Consider the following 20,127-nt stretch of genomic DNA (forward strand, 5'->3'; position numbering starts at 1 on the left):
CACAGTCACTGGCCCCTGGAGGACATGCCTAAGAAAGGCCTGCTCGGTGAGCCATCCTTAACTTTAGACACAAGGGCTTGACCTATGGCAACTTTAACGTGCTGGAAACCATCTTGCTCCCTCTGGTAGCCCACAAGGCCAGTAAGAGTGTGCCCCAGAGAAGATCCAATTATTCTTCAATTGAGTTCCCCTCCCAGCAAAGAGCTGAATTGAAGGGTAAAGGTTAACATGCTTTAAAAAGGAAAGCAAGAGAACAGTGTTCTACCTTCTAATATAGGCTGTCGAATGCTAGGCCCTCAGCAGACATTAAAGCAAAAAAGCACCTATGATTCTCATTTCATTATCCTTCCTGCATAGGCTAATTTTTAGAGAACAACCTAATAATAATCGGCAGTATTTATTAAGCACTATCCTAAGTGCCTACATCAAATACTTCCTTTAATTTTCACCTTAATCCATTAGGTAGGCACTATTACTGTCCCCACTTTACAAATAGGAAAATTGAGGAACAAGAAAACTATGTAATTTGCCCGCTATTATACAGGTAGAAAGTTGCAGCTCCAGGATTAGAACCCAGGTCACCTGGCTCCAGGACCTTCACTCTTAAACACCTATGTCTGTATGAATACAAATTTGTAATGAAGAGAGCAACAATCTCTGGAGGTCCGTGATTAGAGAGGCTGCAGCTTTTCTAGAATGACTAGTCATCTCAAAGTGAGAGCATACTCCAACATCCTAGTAAGAATAGGAGTAATTTGTAGTTTAATGTAAGAAACTTGCTGTGCAATTGTTTTGATCTGTTCAACAGGTAGAAGAGAAGGAGGGTCTCTTTCCTATGAAACCTTCAGGTGATTCTGCACCAAATATACTGACCCCCTTGAATCATAGTTTTATTCTTCTCTACCACAGTGCATCCGCTTATCAATGGAAGACACTTGTGGCTACTATCTGATTTCCATGCCCCAAAAGCTTCCTTAAAGGGTGAAACAAAACATTAATTCTGTTTGAGACCCGATATTTCCCCTTCAAAGCATTTCTGATATTCTCTGTTGTTGTTGTTGTTTTTTTTTTTTTTTCCCTCTTTCAACTCTTCTGGATTATGGGGGAGAAATTTGAGGATGACTATCGATGTATGTTTTACCAGTTTTCTTTGACCTGCTTTAGTCAATGCCAGCAAGGTCCTAAATTTGCCAGAGGAAATTGCCACTAGATACAAAGTGGGAAGGGACAAAAATGAATTCCCGCTGGGATAATGTAGAGCCCTACAAGTGCCCATGAGCCACCATTTTGCTTCATCACTAAAGGCAAAACTCGAGGAATGCTCCTGAAGCAGCAGTGTGTGACTATCCTCTCTCTGCCCCACCAAAAGGTCACAAATCAGAATACTACACTCCTGTCAGAATGACTGGTTACTGTTTCCCCAAGTACAGGTTCATGTGCAATAACTGACCCCAGAGAAACAGAATGGCACAGTGTAAGAGCTTGTCACATTAAATGATCAGAAAACCATTACCAACTGATAGAACAGTTGATGGTGCAGAAATGATTACAGACACTCCCCGCGGGCCAACTCGGAGCTGCCTCCCAGGCGTTAAGTGGCTACCAGGCTGTCCGGAAGAAAACTCTCCTGAGGGGATAAGGAAGCTGAGAGTTTGTTCCCTCTAGTTTCTATAGCTCCTTGAAGTGGAGAGTGGTGTTAGGAATCCCAGCCTAACTTCAATTCCAATACACTTTTTAAAAATTATTTTTGGTGATAACAGTGCTTCTGTGAGATTTGGGATAAACTAAAAAGTCTAAAGTAAATTAAGTCTTATTTTACTGGACTGGAGGGATTCTCTGCTTAAGCACATTCTAGAGTGGATTTTCTGATTTTTTTTGAAAGATTGAAAAAAATTCTCTAATAAAGAGAAGGTCACCCTGAATTTGCCATCTAGAAAGTGTAGGGAGGCATCTTTGAGATTCTTAGGTGTTTACTGACAGCTGAGTTAACCCTCTACTCTGTTCCTCTTCTACTCATCTGCTTTTACCTGAGCAGATGTAAAGTCAGCCCCCCCCCAGCCTGAGTTGGTGCTCTCTGCTTCGGTGATGCTACGTGAATTTCTGCTGTGGCCCTTGGAAGATGGCAAGGGCCAGAGTCACCAAAGCAGGGAGTGTGAACTGAAGTCTCTTCTAGGACCAGACTGCATCTAGGCACAGTGGGAGAAAAATGTCCTGAAAGGAGAGCCGGGTAGGTGATTCCTAAGAGTAGGATTTTGTTTCTACGAATCTCTGGGTCCTCAAAGTACCAGCCCCTCAAATATCTCTGACCTTGCTCCTTTGTCTGCACCCAAGTGTGGGAATTTTGAAGCAGGTGAATGGCCTCTATAAATGGCCACTGTTTTACCATTTGGGAATCTTCTGATACCATACTGAATACTCTTAAAACCATACTTCTGCGACCCCTTACTAATCTAAACTGGTTGCGTCGTTACTGCAGATGTTAAAAAAGAACTCCCAGAAAAAAGAAAATGTCTCTAAATATATTTTCAGAACCCAGACTCTGTAATCTGCCTACTTGCGAGCTAATCCTGGCTCCACTATTCACTAGCTTTGTGCCCTTCAGCAAGTTGCTTAACTTCTTTGGGCCTCAATTTCCCCATCTGTAAAATGGGGAGAATAACTGTTCTTCCAACACAGGGTTGGAGTTACTTTATATAAGGCATACAAGTTGATAAATCTAGCAAGAGGTCCAAAAACATGAGTGTGTTCATATGACTAGAAATGCATATGCCAAAATGTTAACAACAGGAACGTTTAGTTGCCAAAAGAATGGATGGTTTTGTGTTTCTGTTTCTTTTTGTGCTTTTTCATGTTTTTTCTTTTTGCATTAAAAACTAATTTTAATTAGAAAATAAATATCTTTGAACAAAGAAACAAAATCAGCAAGGCTCCCAGGGTTATCTAAAGATACAGGTAAGGGGAGAAATGGCAAGGGGGCAAGTGGACAGTGGGATCAAAGAGAATTTTGAGTTCACTGGTGCACTGTGGGAGCCCTGGAGGTGAGCACGTGGAGGAGCACTCTATTTTTGAAGTGCAGGTCCAGCAGCCAGGAATATGTGACTTGCTTATTCCACCTGATGATGGATTAGGCAGGTCTCAGGAGTCTGACTTTCAGCTCTGATGCTTCTGGGGATGGGCCTAAAGGGCCTAACCCCTTTTCCCCACAAGGCCTGCGGAACCTGGGGTGTTGACAAGGGTAAGAACAGGTTTGTTCCTGACCCCGCAGGGCTCCCCAGACCTCTAAGGCAGGAGCTGGAGCTGCGCTTCCTTTGTTTGTATGTTTAAGTAATTACAACTCATGAAATTATCTAACCCATTAGTTAAAACCTGGCCCCAGCATTTGACTCTGACCTCCTACGGCAGCCTGGGCCACACGCTGATTCCATGGTGCCTGATTTGTCCTCAATTTATAAGCAGCACAACCTATAAATAGAAACCCTTTTGCTAAGTTCCCCAGGAGGCATCAGCAGGTTTTCCAGCTTGTATGTGTTTTCTTCTTTCTTTTTTTAAAAACTAACATGGTAGGCTTATTTTCCCTGCCTGGTGTTCCTCCAGCTTTCACCTCTAGTTCAGTTTGAAGGCATTCCAGCCTGCTTAGGGGTTTGGGCCAGCACACCAGCAGGGCCTGTGCAGGTTGGGTTCTTAGGGAAGCCCCTGTCTCACTGGAGGCCCCCACTTACCTATAGATCCTGTACCTGGTGGTGAAACCCTGGCGGTACCGCTCCATGAAGTCAGCATACTCCTGAGCACGGTGGAAGGGGCCCCGGTCTGTGAGCAGCCAGTCCAGGGGATGCTGGCCAGCTACGGAGGCATGCTGCTCGGGGACCACAGCTGCCGCCGTGGCTGAGACAGCCAACACCCAGCCAGGCAGGCCCAGTGCCAGCAGGGCTGTCCATGGGGCCACCGCCGGCCGAAGCCCTCTAAACCGAGTGCCACACTGCCACCTCATGCTTCTCCCGGGCGGTTGGTTTCTTCATTCTCTCGCCACACTCTCCCGCTCCGTGCTGCTCCTCCAGGGCTCAGAGCTAGAAAAGTACAAAAGATGTTGTCATTTGAGCACCCTGATCTTATCCCATGGGCCTGTGAGCATCACACATAATTAGGTTGGGCCCATTCCAGAAATCCTTTATGCTAGTAACAAAACTTCATTCTCGGCATTTAGCTAAGTGCTTGAGGTACATCATTTCATTTAATCCTTAAAACCAACCTGTGAGGAAACACTATTGCCATCATTTCACAGATAAGAAGATGAGGCTTAGAGAGAAACTTAAGAAAGTTGCTTAAGTTCACACAGCTATTAAGTGGTAAAACCAGAGTTTGAACTCCAGGGATCTGACTCTTAACCCTTATGTTATGTTGTGTCCATGCATCCTACCTTGACCCACTCGACACCATCCATTTCTGTCTTCCTCTTCCAAAAATGCCCATTGCCTCAGACTGTGGGCTGCTTCTCGAAGTTTGATGTGAGGTGAGAAGCAACCCATTTTTCTGGTGGAGAACTGTGAGGTAGAAAAGTACTGAAGTTCCTTCTGTTGCTGCTGTGAAGCTGAGTGAATGTGGGCAATCACTTCCTTCTCTGGGTTTAATGTATAGACAGCCTTGAAGAGTTAATTTCCAAGACCTCTTCCAGCCTTAAACATCTGATCTACTCTTTTATTGAAGGTCATGTGGGATGGAGTTGGAATGGGGAACTCAGATATGCCATATAGCGTCATCGGAGTGGATCATGCTCTCAAGGATGTCCATCATCCTCTCACCTCACCATGCAGCTTGAGAGCACCATGAGGGGTAGGGCTGAGCAATAACTGCTGCTGTATCTTTCTATACCATCTCCTGAGAGCAGACCTTCACACACCATTCTTGAGGGAATGAATGAGTGCCTGCCCTGCCCTTTCTGAGTTAGACAGAAGATGCCAAGCAAGTAGTAAGATTCCGGCCTTCAAAATTCCTGGCTGCTTTGTGACTCATCACAGGTCTCTGATTTCCAGTGCCTACTCTTTGGTCTGAGTCACCTTTTTAAATCTCTGGGCAAATGCACGGGACCGTTCAGTACTGTGAGGCTTCTTGGAATTGTGATCATTTCCTCAGTCTTTAATTCCTAGCACATGCTGTCAGAATCTGCCCATCTCCCCTTGTCAGCACCAATTCAGTGTGTGCTAGAATGACCTCCAACCCCCAGTACCTGTAGTTCATGACTTGAGAACATTCTCTGACTGCCAAAGCCCAGAGACAGGCTCCCTGGGGATGAGGCAAGGAGTGTTAATTCCCTGGCAGTTCCAGACTCTGGTAAGGGCAGACAATGTGGACTTCAGTACTTGATTTACGCCCCCTGCCAGAGTCCCCCAGGGCACTCTGGGCTGGCTCCAGTTCAGAAAACCACCTGACTTCCATCGGATCAGTGTGAATCCCAAAGGGGCTGCACAGAGGCTGGAAACAAACATTAATTCTGGAACTCTCCCAGCCTAAAGGTTGGCCTGAGTCTGAGACATCCATGCCTCACCATTCATACAGGATGCTTTCAGAAGTGTTGCAACCCCGGATTAGAAGGATGGAGGACACAGCATGAGCAGCTGGACATTCAGCATCATTCCTTTACTCCAGCTGGTGGGTATTGACCACCTCCCATGTGCTGGACAGCTCTTAGAAGTTACGACAGTTCTCACAGAAAGTTTGTTAAATAGCCATTATTAGTATGTTTATATTTTATTGGGACCCAGAATAGTTGAGCTAAGAGACTGCAGAAGTAGAATACGAGCCTAGATCTGGCTCCATGTCCAGACCTTGAAAAAGAATGCAGTACAGCCTAAGGAACTAGAGCAGGCGGTAAGACAGACCCTCTCTTAATGAACTAGAGGTGGGGGCTGAAAGAAGAAAGAATAATGAGGCAGCTCCTGCCCTACCGGATCTTCAAACATGATAAAATTCCAGTAATTAAAACAGGTGATACTGGCACACAAATTGGACAGCAGATCAATGCAATAGAACAGATAGCTCAGAAATAAACCTTTTTATATATTAGAACTTAGTATATGAAAAAAAGCATCAGAGACTAATTGCATGGAGGATTGAATATTTTATACTTAATATTGGAAAATTAGTTCCAGTTGGAATAAAAAGTTAAATATAAAAAATAAAATCATAGAAAGAAGGAAAATCCTCAAGTGTTTTATAATAAGTATGCATTACCAGGAAAAAAAAAAACTCATTTGAAACTAAAAAGAGGAACCGGCTTTGTACATAGAGGGTGTAGGCATTTTTTATATGGATGCAATCTGATGAGGATGCCCAAAATATTTCTCATGTAATCATTCACATATTCATTTATTGAAGAAACATAAATTGAGGGCTCCTAAGGGCCAGACACTCTGCTAAGCATTGACAATACAAAAGCAAGTGCTCATTACATTACCTGAAACTCCAACATTAGCAATTAATTCCTTTTATAAGATATTGTTCTATTTTGTTTAAAGGCATATTGACAAAGGGGATGGGGAAATGTTCATTTTGAAGACTGCAGCTACCTGATACTGGAGGCCAAGGCAGCCAACACAGCAAGGTGGAAATGCATGGACATGGGTGGGAAGACACTGGAACACAGAATTCCCAAATGACCAAGATCCCCACACCCTTCTGTGCATGCCCCGTATGATCCCCTCCCCTTGAGTATTGGCAGGACCTGTGAGTATGATGGGATGTCACTCCCATGATCTGGTTGCTAATCAGTTGAATTTGAGTTATGATGCGATGACTGCAGAGTGCATTGAAAGTCCAGATAGCAGATAATATTTTAGATCGTGGTGGTGGCAGTGAGGACAAAGGTTTCTGAATAACCTTGAGCAATACCCGGGGTTGAACTGACCTACTCAGGTGAGCCTTTAGAAGAAAGTGAAGTGTCAAGCTTCTGCTGGCCTGGGGAGTAGCAAACAGCCATATGGTGAACTGCTTATGGGGGCCACACGGCTATGAATTATAGGTGGGCTCTGGAATCTGAGAGCAATTGCTAGCCAACAGCTAGCAAGAAAATGGGAACCTCAGTCACATGACCTTAAGAAAACAAATTCTGCCAGTAACCATGTGACCTTGAAAGATGATCCAGAGCCTTGGATGAGGACTACTTCCTTGTCTAGCACCTGGATTTCAGTCTGGTGACACCCTGAGCAGAGGACCCAGTTAACCTGTACCCATGCTCCTGACCCACAGAGACTGTGAGATAATGCTTTTGTATTGTTTTATGCCATTAAGTTTGTGGTAATTTGTTGCACAGCAATAGAAAAATAATGCAGACACATAAAAGATAACCGTAGGCTCTCCCGTTCTGCAAAAGGCCTGGCCTAGTGGGGGTTCTTCATGCTCCCTGAAGACCAGCTGTTATTCTCTGCACGAGAAGAAGCCAGTGCGGCAATTTCTTGAGCAGAATGGGACTGATAATCCTCCCTAACTCAGCTGAGTCACATCACACCCTGCCTGCCTAGTTTATGGACCCCTTCAGGTCAGAGACCATAAGTGGTTTTCAAAAATATTTGATGAATCAATTCCATGCATTTCATCGTGGGGTCACTGTGAGCTACTGAAAACACGTGTCCTTGGCCCAGCTACTTCACGCCTTGGTGCACTGATCTCCTGTGTTGCAGTATGGTGGTGTAGTCACCACCTCACCTAGCAGGCAAGGGTTTTCTAAGGACAGGTGAGAGCACACATGTGAAAAACCTGTGTGCTCTTTGAGAGAAGAAAGCTATATTAAGTCAACGGGTGCTTCTTGTTATTCTTTGTTTGTAATTATGCTTTTTCAGAACTCACAATGTCCTAGAACCTGCCTGGTTATAGGAGTATCAGCTTTAGAATCAAACAGTTTTGATTGCTGGGCCAAGTCTGCTGAGCACAGCAAGAATGCCTGAATTCAGTGCTGACTGCTCCTCTCAAAAACCTGCCCTTGGAATCATATGGTTTCCGCTTCACTGATTTTTCTCAGGATCTGAAGACATTTTGACTAAAAAATCTCTTTTTAAGAAAGAGAAGTTTTAAACAGGTTTCAAAACTTTCTTTTAAAAAAATCCCTAGAACATGTTCCTTCACCTTTTAAAAAAGGACAAAATAGTTGCTGCATTGACAGTTGTGTTACAATCAGGCTTTTTAAGGGGAACAGCTTTTGGCCATTTCCTGTTTATGTTCCACAAATAATATCACTAGAAATTTTGCTGCAGCAACCTGTCAAGCAAATTTTAACTGTCTAAATCCTCACAACTTCTGGTGGAACTGCTAATAAGCAGCAAAATAAAATAGTTAGTACCTTCCCCATCGTGCTTCAGTTTTTCCTTCTTGTCCTGAAGCTGACTGCATAAGTAAGCCTCCATGTTACATGCTAGGGTATTAAAGTAATGGCTAAGTGAGTTCCTTTATGGAAAGAATTATAAATTTACTAGTGAAAGCCAAATCATTTCACTTACTTAGACCACACTTAAGACGGTTTTACATCATAAGAAATAATAAATTAGCTTTGCACCAAAGGTAAAGGTAAACCAAGTCATGGGTTTTCCTTTGTTAACTGCATCAGCTCAAATCTGTTCTTTAAGCCATGGATTAAATGGGTCACAGCTTTGTCAATGGAAAAATATTATGTATAGATGAAGTCACATGAGAAGTAAGCAGTGCAGTCTTCAAATGGTAGAGCTTATAAGAATCGTGTCTCTACCACTCTCAGATTATTACCCAGCTGAGGACTTCTTGGGAATTTTTTTTGCATCCTCCTGTTGTTTTTAATATCCATTTATGCTAGGTATGTCAAAAGATGACACACTCAGGATTTGAGGCATTAGCTGCTGGTGTACCAGATCTTGGCAATTGAGATAGAGATTTCTTTATTGAAAATTATTGCCAAGGAGGGGTTATATCTTGGGGAGTTAAGGATATGGCTAAGCTATGGTTATAGGCCTGGAGAAAAGGTAAAATAGGTATGAGAGTAATATTGTAGGTAACAAGATTGTTAATGTTAATTATCATTAATAAATACCAATATAAGTCATTTCATATTTGTGAGGTAGTTACTGTTTATGAAGCACAAACAATAAAATCATTCTTTTTAACAGATGAGAATGCTGAGGCCAGAAATGGATAATTAAATTGCACAAGGTCACAGATTTCAGTGGTAGATTGAGGTCTACCTATCCTAGATCCCATAGTATTTATACCTCACAGCATCAGTTATATGACTTACAGCTACTAAAAAAAAAAAAAAAAAAAAAAGGAGCCTTTGCCACTTACAGGTTGGCTCCCTCAGGCAAGTTGCAAGTCACTTCCCTCTGGGATCTTCACTGTATCATTGGTAAAATGATTTATGAGGTCAGGTGATCCCACCTGCTGCTGAGATTCTATAATTCTATGCAAATATAAGGGGCACATATGTAAGGGGAGAGGCATTATGATTTTAGTCTTTGGAAGGAAGCTCTGTGTTTCAGAAAGGGACTGAAACATAAAAGAAGCAGGGTATAAAGCAGGAATTTTTGCCTGCTGGAGCAGTGACATTTCATAAAGTGATTAGGCAGTGACATTAAATAAGTTTTCAAGCCATTTAAGTGGTTAATTGGCCAACTCTGTTGAGGAGATGTTTTCTTGAATAAATCTGAGGGTGTCAGTGGTTTAAAAAAAAAATCACAGAAAGTGTTATTTGTTCTTGTCATCTGCAATATCTTGATGCAAAACCTCCTGTTTTTACAAGAAAGGGAGGGTAGATAGGAGAGATGACAGGACATTCTTAAGAGCAAGGGTGGATGTGGGGGTGCTGTCAGCTCAGATCTCTGGCTTTTATTCTTCCATCTTATTGCAATAAGCTGTCAACTTCAACAGAGACTAACCATGGTGCTTTTGCCTTGACGATGTGCTCCTGGTTTCATTTTGTAGAGCCTCTTCAGGTCCCATAATTCTCCCATTTGAACCCGAGAAGGGGTGACACATTTTGTCACTGCCCTCCCCAGGCTCCATGATTCGACCTTCAGTGTCACCCTCAGGACTAGCATGGCACTGGCAAGCAATAGGTGATGCATTTCCCCACTGCTGGTCAGGAATTACTTAAAATCGGTGAGGGTATAGATATCCTCACTGTATAGCATCAGGTTAATAATATTAATAATTATTTATGCAAAGGTAAGAGCTAATCATAATTACTGTTTACTAAATATTCTTACATTAATTTAAGAACTTTAAGAGAGGAGGCCAAGAGCGCCAAAGAGACCCTCTGGAGATCACTCCACAATAAAACAGAAGTGAAACTCACATATTCTGACTCTGAGACCTATAACTCAGCTCTCTTTAACCTCACTTGCCTCTGTTCATCAAACAGTCAATCAGTTATTAAGTAATGTCTATGCACAAGGACTGTCCCAAGGGATGGGAGTAAATCTCATGAACAAGACGGACCCAGCCTTTGCTTTCATAGGGCAGGAACAAAACATAGGACTTAGGATCCTGTAATGAGCTTAAAAGGTACACAGACACAAAAACACATAGCACTCACACACATGTACAGCTTTAGTGACATTAGACCTAGTAGGCTCCCTCCTCTGAGGCCCCAAATTTATAGGTTTCTCTGTGTGATAACCAGCCCTTCACTTAACAAGGGCAGATTCATCTGTCAGTTGCTGAGGCTTCATACTCGCCTGCCGGGTGTCCTTGGTGCATTCCTTGGTGAGACAAACTAACTGACAGTCTTGCCCAGAGCCCTGAGGGATAAAGCCAGGGGCCGAGCGTGCAGACCAGGGAGACCCTTCTACTCCAGAGCCTCCCTTCCAGTCAGGGGGATTGCTGGCAAATAGACAGATGGCACTGCTGATCAAATAGAACTTCTAAATAAAAAGTTGCTCATCTGGAAGCCTTTAAAACTTCATCTCCATGCAGATCAACCTTCCTCAAAACCATTTGCATCCTCCTCCATCATTAAGAAACCCCAGCCACTCCTTGTGGCCCTGAGAACCAATCTGCCTTCCACTTCCAGTCACTGAGCTCCCCTGATCGGCTATTCCAAAGTGGAGTGGTTATGAGAACAGACTGCAGAACCTGGCTGCCTACCTTCCTAGGTTGGTTCCAACACTTTTACCTCAGGTCCCTAGTCTGTTTTTTTGTTTGTTCTTTTTCTTTTCTTTTTTTTTTTTTTTTTTTAAGAGAACAATAATAGTGCTATTCCATAGGATTGTGAGGATCAAAAGAGTTAATATTTGTAAAGCCTTTAAAAGATGTCTGGCCTGACCAGGCACAGTGGCTCACGCCTGTAATCCCAGCACCTTGGGAGGTTGAGGTGGGTGGATCACCTGAGGTCAGGAGTTTGAGACCAGCCTGGCCAACCTGGTGAAACCCTGTCTCTTCTAAAAATATAAAAATTAGCTGAGCATGGTGGCAGCTGCCTGTAATCCCAGCCACTCGGGAGGCTGAGGCAGGAGGATCACTTGAACCTGAGAGGGAGAGGTTGCAGTGAGCCCAGATTGTGCCATTGCACTCCAGCCTGGGTAACAGAGTGAGACTCCATCTTGAAAAGAAAAGAAAAAGAAAAAAAGGCGTCTGGCCCATGGTGAGTGCTGTGTGTTCACCATTATTTTTTCCATTGCTCCAACAGAGGTTATTAGCACTAAAAAGTGTCCAAAAACAGTTCATAGACTCATCCAATCTTAGTTTTTGTTTGTTTTGTTGTTGTTTACAAGTGAGAAAACTGAAGCTTGAAAAGGGAAGATTTCTGTTAAAAGATGTGTCCTCATTTTAGCCTTTTAGAGGTTTCTCCAGGTCACTCTGAATAACCTCACCAGTCCCCCATCCCTAGTCCTCTGCAGCTGATGACTGTAGTGATGGGTTCAACCCAGGGCCGTTTCACCTTCATCCTGCGGTCACTTGATTCCCTAGTTGTCTGGCTATGAGCCCTGCCATTGTACTCACTCCTGCCTTTCCTCTCTGTGAGTCTACTGTGATCTTTCACATCTTTTAGACTCATTTTCTCCAAGAAGCCTTTCAAAGCTCTGTGCGTTGATTATGTGGTCGCTTTGGCTTCCTACAGCCTCTGTTCCCTGGTTAATTTCCACCTGATCATGTCCTGGAACTGGGGAGAAGGGATGGGATCCTGGAGATTACCTGGCCCAGTGGTTCTCAGCAGCCTGGAGCATATGTGGTAGTGTGTGTATGTGGGGAAGGTGGGGAGTGGAATAGAAATAGGGAAGGGAGGAAAGAGGGAAATAACTGAGATATGGAGTTGGGGTATGTTTTTATAATTTGGAATATTTTTTAAAAACCTCCCAGGAGATTTTGATGCAACATTCTGATGGGATCCGGTGATAAGATTCATGTCACATTGCATCATAAGTGAGAAAACTTTCAGTCACAGAAGTGCAATACATTATTTAAAGACCCACCACTGGTTTGGGGAAAAGTGAGGACTTGAACTTGGGTCTCTTAACACTAAGCCTAGAGCTTGTCTGTCTCTGTTTTATGTGTATCAATGGTAAAATGTTCAAAATTCAAAACCCATGAGTCCCAGAGTTGCCATTATAATCACCTCTAATTATGTTCACATATTAGTTACTGTGTACCAAACATCAATCTAAACACTTTCCATGCATTATTTACTATGCACAAACCCCTGTAAGGTTGATGCTGTTATTATGCCCATTGTACAGAGAAGAAAACTCAAGAACAGAGAAGTCAATAATGTTCTCCCAAGGGGAGTCCTTAATAGTACTTACACGACCTATAAATCTAACAGCTACAGACTTGCATAAGGTAGCTGTATTCACATGAGGTTATCCTAGATTCCTCTAGGTCATTTTCATTTTAAAAAAGTTCAAGATTGAAGAAAAGTCTAAAATCTTAAAGTACACAAGCAGGATTCACCTAAAGTCATTTTTCCAGCTTAGATAAGCATCCTGCTTCTTTGGAAGCTGTGTGGCTCCTGTTTAGATGGCCTGTCAGCATGGCCTCATAAGAACGCAGTGGTATTTCACCTGTGCTGTCTGAAAAACCATAGGTTAGGTGTACTCCACCATGGGCCAATCCACAATTACTGGTTTATTGCGTGCCCTTGAGTTACAGTGCTCTTCCCTCATATCCCCAAACCTAACTGAGCCTGTGCCCAGGTTCCTCATCCCCCTCCTTTCTGCCCAGTCTCCACATGTCCATCTAAGGTGTAAGGGGCTTGTACCCTGCATTAGGCCGTTATTGCATTGCTACAAAGGAACACCCAAGACTGCGTAATTGATAAAGAAAAGGGTTTAATTGGCTTATGGTTCCAGAGGCTTTAGAGGAAGTGTGGTGCTCCCATCTGCTCTACTTCTAGAGAGGCCTCAGAAAACTTATAATCATGGCAGAAGGTGAAGGGGGTACAGGCACATCACATGGCAAAAGCAGGAGCGAGAGAGAGAGGTGGGGGAGGCACTGCGCACTTTGAAACCACAGATAGGCCTGAACTCAGAGTGGGAGCTCACTTATCGCCAAAGGAATGACCCAAGCCATTCATGAGGGATCTGCCCCTATGATCCAAATACCTCCCACCACACCCTACCTACAACAATGGGGATTTCAGCATGAGATTTGGGTGGGAACAAATATTTGAATTACACCACACCCTTTTTGGCTTCTGTGCCTCCTGCTCTCTGCTCCCCCATTTCCTGCTGTAGATAGATAGGCCCCCAGGAATTTCCTGCCCTTTTACCTGCTTCTGGACTGCACCCTCTCTTAGAGTTCCTCTTTATATATTCTAGCCTTCAGACCTCCTGTTACCAAGATTGCCTGAATCAAACCATTTGGCCCTGCCCCTGGGCATGGCCTGCCCATCTCCCTGGATCTAGCTACTGAAGCTGGCTTAGTCATCTACTTCAATCCCTTGTTGACAGCTGCTTTCGTACTCCAGAGAGAGACCCTTCTCTGTCCCTGCCTCCTCCCAGCAGACTGGCTTCTGTTGCTTAAGCCCCAGCTCACTTCCCAGCTGAGTCTCTGTATATACATAGGGTGGTTTAAGGCCTAGGAAGCCAAAATAAACCCAAGCCAATCACAGAGAAATTGCTCATCACTGTGTAGGCTGAAAAACTGAGGTGGGGCTGATAAGCAACTCTCCATTATGACCTGCAGCCCTCAATGTTACTCTTGCTCTTGGCTTTCTGCCAGGCCTGTCATTGAATCTGAACTTTTAGCCCAAGCTCTGCCCTATTTGGACCTTGGCACAAACCAGAATGTAAAATGATAATGCCCTGAGCTGTGCTGAACAGCACAGAGCTCCTGAGATGTTACAGATGCAGCTGTGACCAGCAAACACATTGTTTCCGGGATTGTGTTTGTAAATATATGAGTTGCCTGACAGCTTGTGGAATTAAATATAGATGCTACATCACAAACTCTAGCTAAAATAAACTATATGCTGCTCAATGAATGTCAATAAGTACACAGAGAAAGAATCATTGTCCCTTTTTGTAGCATAGTCCAAGATACCCACCCTTAAGTGCTTTGTTTGTTTGATAAAGGGCTCTCTCTTTAGGCCCCCATAGGCTTTCGACTGGTATTAGTGGAAAGCTTGGGGGATAGTGTGGGTAAGGAGACAACAGGGTGCAATCAATAAAGCTGCTGCATTGAGGAAATGTTGTGTGATGGCAGGAGCTAGCTCGGAGGTTCCACAGGTAGACTGGAATATCATAATTAACCTTTTGGAATTGCTGACCACAGGCATCATTTCTAAAAGTATGGGCCAAGGCTCACTGGTAGTTTGCAAGGGACTACTGATGGGGAGCAAGCTGTTCTATCACTGCAAGCTCTCTCTTCAGTTATTAAGCCAAATAACTCTCCTTCCTTTAGATTGATTTTTACAGACAACCAAAGCTTATATATTAGCAATCTATTTAATAATAGATTAGATAGTGGCAAGAATAGAATAGATAATGGCAAGTTGAAGTGACATCAGCGAGATGGTGGAAGAAGAGGTCCCAGGCTTCACTCCTCCCACAGAAACTTCAACTATCCAGTCAAAAACACCTTGGTGAAAATGTGGGAATAAGCCTGAGTCACCTGTGTATTCCATGGAACTGAATCAAACCCCACATGGAAGGGGTAAGATAAATGGTTTTGCTTTGACCACATTGCCTCTCCTCTCTCCCCTAAGTCAGCACAGTGCCACACAGAGGAAATTCCCTAGGGCCCATGGTTTCTACAGCAGGAAAGCAAATATCCAACTTTCCCAGCATTTGAGATGCTTGCCAGGCAACTCACCCCATTCTCACCTCATTGGAAATGGGGAATGAGGAGAAACCCATATGACTAGACTATCTGGGGTCAGGTAAAAACAAAGTCAGGAGGTAGAACCCACAGAGAACAGTAAAATAAATTGTCAAGTGAAACATATTAAAAAACTATGCAAATTTAGATATCACAGATTTTGGTAAAAGCTCAGTGCACCTGCCAGTAGTCGTGCTCAATCAGAGGTGTCTGTGGGTGTGTAGCTCACCTACAGAGCTGAGCTGGTCACTCCCAGAAGAGGTGGGAAGGGTTACGTGGCTTGAGTCTCCAGATAGCCAGCCTCAGACCCTACCCTAGGGTCCTGCCTAGGTAAGAGAAGACCCCCTGCAGCAAATTTCCACAACAAGCAGGCACTAGATCTGCTACAGTCAGGAGCTTAATCTACACTCCCTGTAGCCTTAAAGCTTACCCCTAGACTCTGCCCAAGGAGAGAGCTGATCACTGTAGCAAATACTGACAAAAAGCAGGCACTAGTTCTGCCACACCTGGGAGTTTAATCAGTTCTTCTCTTGGCCTCAAAGCCTATCCCCACACCTCACCCATGGAGGAAGGCAAATCTCAGTCATGCATTTCTACTGACCATAGCAGTTAGTCCATTCATCCCAACCTACTTAACTTTGTGGCCTCTTCTGCAACCTTGGTCAACTCCTGAACTCAAATAGCAGTACCTGGCCAGGGAATTACACCCTATGGCCCTGGCAGACCAGATGTGATTGCAGCATCCATATGGCAGCTCAGCCTAATAGTAGAGCTCAGCCAGTGATCTTGCCAAATAGCAAAGCCTAGCCAGCTGCCCCACTCAAATTCCAGGTAAAAGCAGTAGCCCAGCCATCCAGAGAACTTAAAAGCAAGCCTGCCTTCCCAGGATCATTACTTATCCAGAATGACCCATCCAGAATCATAGGGGTAGATTAACTAGTGAATTTCTATCCCTGCCAAAAAAACAAACTTGTAAAAGCCAGAAAAGTTGTCTGTCTCCACAAATGCATAAACACTGATACAAGGATACAAGGATTATAAAGACTCATAGCACTTCCAAAAGAAAGTGACAAATCTCTAACAATAGACTCTTAGGAAAAAGATATCGATAAAAGGACAGAAAAAAATAATTCGGAATAATCCTCTTAAAAATGTTTAGTAAACTTCAAGAAGATACAGATTAAACATTAAATAAAATCTCGAAGATAATACGCAGGAGAAGTTTGACAAAGAAATAGGAACAATTTTTTTAAAATAGAAGTTTTAAAAATGAAGATTACAGTGACTGAACTGAGAAATGCAATAGAAAGCTTCAGCAGCTGACTTTATCAAGCTGAAAAATCAGTAAACATGAAGACAGAAAATTTGAAATTACCCAATCAGAGGAGTAAATAATAATAATAATAATAAAGAATGAAGAATATCTATGGGAATAATGGGACATCATCAAACAAGAAACCTAACCTATGCATCATAGGCATTCCAGGAGGAAAGAAAGAAAGAAAAAGGCCATAAAACATATTTAAAGAAATAATGGATGAAAACTTCTCTAATCAAGAAAAGAAGCCAACACCTAGGTATAGAAAATGTAGAGGTCACCAATAAAATTCTAACCAAAGAAGAATTCACCAAGACATGTAATAATCAAATTATCAAAAATTAAATACAAAGAACAAATTCTGAGAGCAGCAAGAGATAAGAAATATATCACATACAAAGGAGTCCCAATATAACTATCAGCAAACTTCTCAGCAGAAACCCCGCAGGCCAGGAGAGAATTGGATGATATATTCAAAGTGGTGAAGTGAAAAAACAAAAAAAAAAACTACCAACCAAGAACACTTCACTCAGAAAAATCTGTCTTTCAGAAATGAGGGAGAAATAAAAACTTTCCCAGACAAACAAAAGTTAAATACATTTATCATCACTAAGCCTGCCTTGCAAGAATTGCAAAAGAGAGTTCTTTAAACTGAAACTAAAAGATGCTAATTATTAAAATAAAATTTATGAAAGTACAAAACCTAATAGTATAAGTAATATGTAGTAAAATTTGGAATAGCCTAGGACAGTGATAGTAGTATGTAAAGTAATTTTATCCCTAGTACAAGCATTAAAGGATGAAATTGTTAATAACAACAGTTGCTGAAATAAATTGTCAAGTAAAACATATTTAAAAAACGATACAATTCAGACATCAAAAACATAAAATATTGGAATGGGGGAAAACTGGAGAGTTATTGTATGCAATCAAAGCTAAACTGTTAGCCTCAAATAAACTATTATAAGTGTAACATGTTCTATGTAAGCCTCATGGCAACCAAAAATCAAAAATCTATAGGAGATGCACAAAACAAAAGAAAACAAAATACATACCCTACAGAAAACCATCGAACTACAAAGACAAAAATAGAGGAAGAAAGAAAATATCTACAAAACAACCAGAAAACAATTAACAAAATGGCAATAGTAAGTTTTTACCTATTAATAATTACCTTGAAAATAAATGAATTAAATTCTCCAATCAAAAGACATAGAGTGAATTTATAGATAAAAATCCAAGGTCCAAGTATATGCTGTATATAAGAGATTCACTTCTCCTTAAGGACACACACATACTAAAAATGAAAGAATAAAAAGATATTCTTTGCAATTGGACAGAAGGGGCAGTGATACTTAGACAAAATAAACTTTAAGTAACAAACTGTAAAAGGAGACAAAAAAGGACATTATATGAAAATAAGTCAATTCATTAAGAGGATATAACAATTGTAAATTTATATGACCCCACAGTGGAGCCACTAAATATGTAAAGCAAAATTGAAACTCTTCCCTTTAAATTCTGGAACAAGTCAAGGATGCCCACTCTTGCCAGGTCTATTCAACATGGTTTTGGAATTCCTTATTATACCAATAAGGCAAGAGAAATATGTAAAAGGCATAAAAATTTTAAAAAAAGAAAAAGTGAAATTGTCACTGTTTGCTAATGATATGATTATCTATATAGAAAACCCAAAATAATCTACAACAAAATGCTAGAATTGATGAACAAATTCAGTGAAGTCTCAGGATACAAATCAACATGCAAAAATCAGTAATGTATCTCTACACTAACAACAGAATTTCTAAAAAAGGAATCAAGAGAACAATCTCATTTACAATGGCTATAAAAAATTAGGAGTAAATTTAATCAATGAAGTGAACTCAGATAAATAAGAGATAGCCCATGTTCATGAATTAAAGGAATAAATGTTGTGAAAATGTCCATACTACTCAAAGCAACATATGAATTCAGTAAAGTTTCTATCAGAATCCCAATGTCATTTCTCATAGATATAGAAAAAACAATGGAATATGATTGAGTCTTAAAAAGGGAAGAGATTCTCTCATTTGTGACAACACAAATGGAATCGAAGAACAATATGCTAAGTGACATAGACCAAATACAGAAAGACAAATACTGCATATTCTCAACTAACTGTGGAATCTAAAACAATTGAACTCATAGAAGCAGAGTGTAGAACGGAAGTTACCAGAGGCTGAAGACTGGGGAGACTGGGGAGATGATAGTCCAAGTGTACAAAGCCTCAGATAGAAGAAATAAGTTTGATTTTTTTAGATCTATTGCACAGTGTGCTAAATATAGCTAATAATTGAGTACTATACATTTCAATATTACTAAGAGAGTAAATCTCAAGTATTCTGATCACAAAAACATCAAATATTTGAGGTGATGGATAGGTTAATTAGCTTGATTTAATCATTCCACCTTGTATTCAAAAATCAACATCACTTTTTGCCCCATAAATATATATAGCTATATTTTGTCAATAAGTAATTTTTAAAATCCTAAAAAATAATGAAAAGCTGGTATTCAAACACTAAAATCAGCCCCGTGTAAGAGTTTGCTGATGACTCTCATTTAGCCTTCAAGCAAAGCTTGTTGCCATGTAATCCTGGTCACTGATGCAAAGCTCCCATCATACTGCCTAAATCACGGAAATCCCCACTCCTGGTGGTGGTGCCAAATGAAGGGTACTTGGCATTCAGGAAAACTTTAATGTCCTAAGGGTTAAGGTTTTACTTGTGTTCATCATTTGGAATTTATTGCATTTGCTATGTTGTTTCCAATTTTATTTATTTGTTTGTTGTATTCCTCTTTAATTTTTTTTTCCAAGACGGAATTTCACTCTTATGCTCAGGCTGGAGTGCAGTGGCAAGGTCTTAGCTCACTGCAACCTCTGCCTCCCAGGTTCAAGTGATTCTCCTGCCTTGGCCTCCTGAGGAGCTGGGATTACAGGCTCCTGTCACCAGGCCCGGCTAATTTTTGTATTTTTAGCAGAGATGGGTGTTTCACCATGTCAGCCAGGCTGGTCTCGAACTCCTAACCTCAGATGATCCACCCGCCTTGGCCTCCCAAAGTGCTGGGATTACAGGCATGAGCTACCGCGCCCGGCCTTTAATTCTTTAACATCAAGTTTTTTCTCCATTAGAAAGTGGGACTGTAGACTTAGACTGCAGCAATTTGGGCACTGTTTGAAGGTCCTTGGGCAAAATTAAGAGCCCCCTCTATAGAAGAACTTGAGTAATTCTAAAGAAACCTGACTTAATTTTGGCTCAGACTGCTGCTGACTTCCTAAACTATTCTTGACAAATGAAACCTTTTGTAAAATGTGGTAATAATTTTCCCATTTCTTTCCTTTTAAGAAAGTTAAAAAATATCTACTCATTCATCCAATTAATGTTTATTAGACAAAGAACATTCCATTTAGCTAGGACATAAAATAGAAGAAAGGGAAGATGGGAGAAAAGGCTGAAATGTAATGATTTAGTTTTTTTGAAAGAAAGCTGTGTGAAAATCCT

At 41.6% G+C, this 20,127-nt stretch overlaps 1 protein-coding gene across 2 annotated transcripts in view; it reads right to left on the reverse strand.

The window, feature by feature from the left end:
* Positions 1-20,127, reverse strand: part of BRINP2 (BMP/retinoic acid inducible neural specific 2) — a 111,648-nt gene that overhangs the window by 47,516 nt on the left and 44,005 nt on the right. The window contains exons 1-2 of one of the 2 annotated variants that reach the window (XM_032160907.2): positions 4,415-4,462; positions 3,720-4,064 (exon numbers count right to left, since the gene is read on the reverse strand). In XM_032160907.2, the coding sequence (XP_032016798.1) occupies positions 3,720-3,988 (269 nt within the window). In that variant the 5' untranslated portion in view covers positions 3,989-4,064; positions 4,415-4,462. Of the gene's footprint in view, positions 1-3,719; positions 4,065-4,414; positions 4,463-20,127 lie in introns of those variants that run through there. The other variant, XM_032160905.2, reaches the window with a different exon arrangement.

This window comes from Hylobates moloch, unplaced genomic scaffold (genome assembly GCF_009828535.3).
Source record: "Hylobates moloch isolate HMO894 unplaced genomic scaffold, HMol_V3 SCAFFOLD_8, whole genome shotgun sequence".
Lineage (NCBI taxonomy): Eukaryota > Metazoa > Chordata > Mammalia > Primates > Hylobatidae > Hylobates > Hylobates moloch.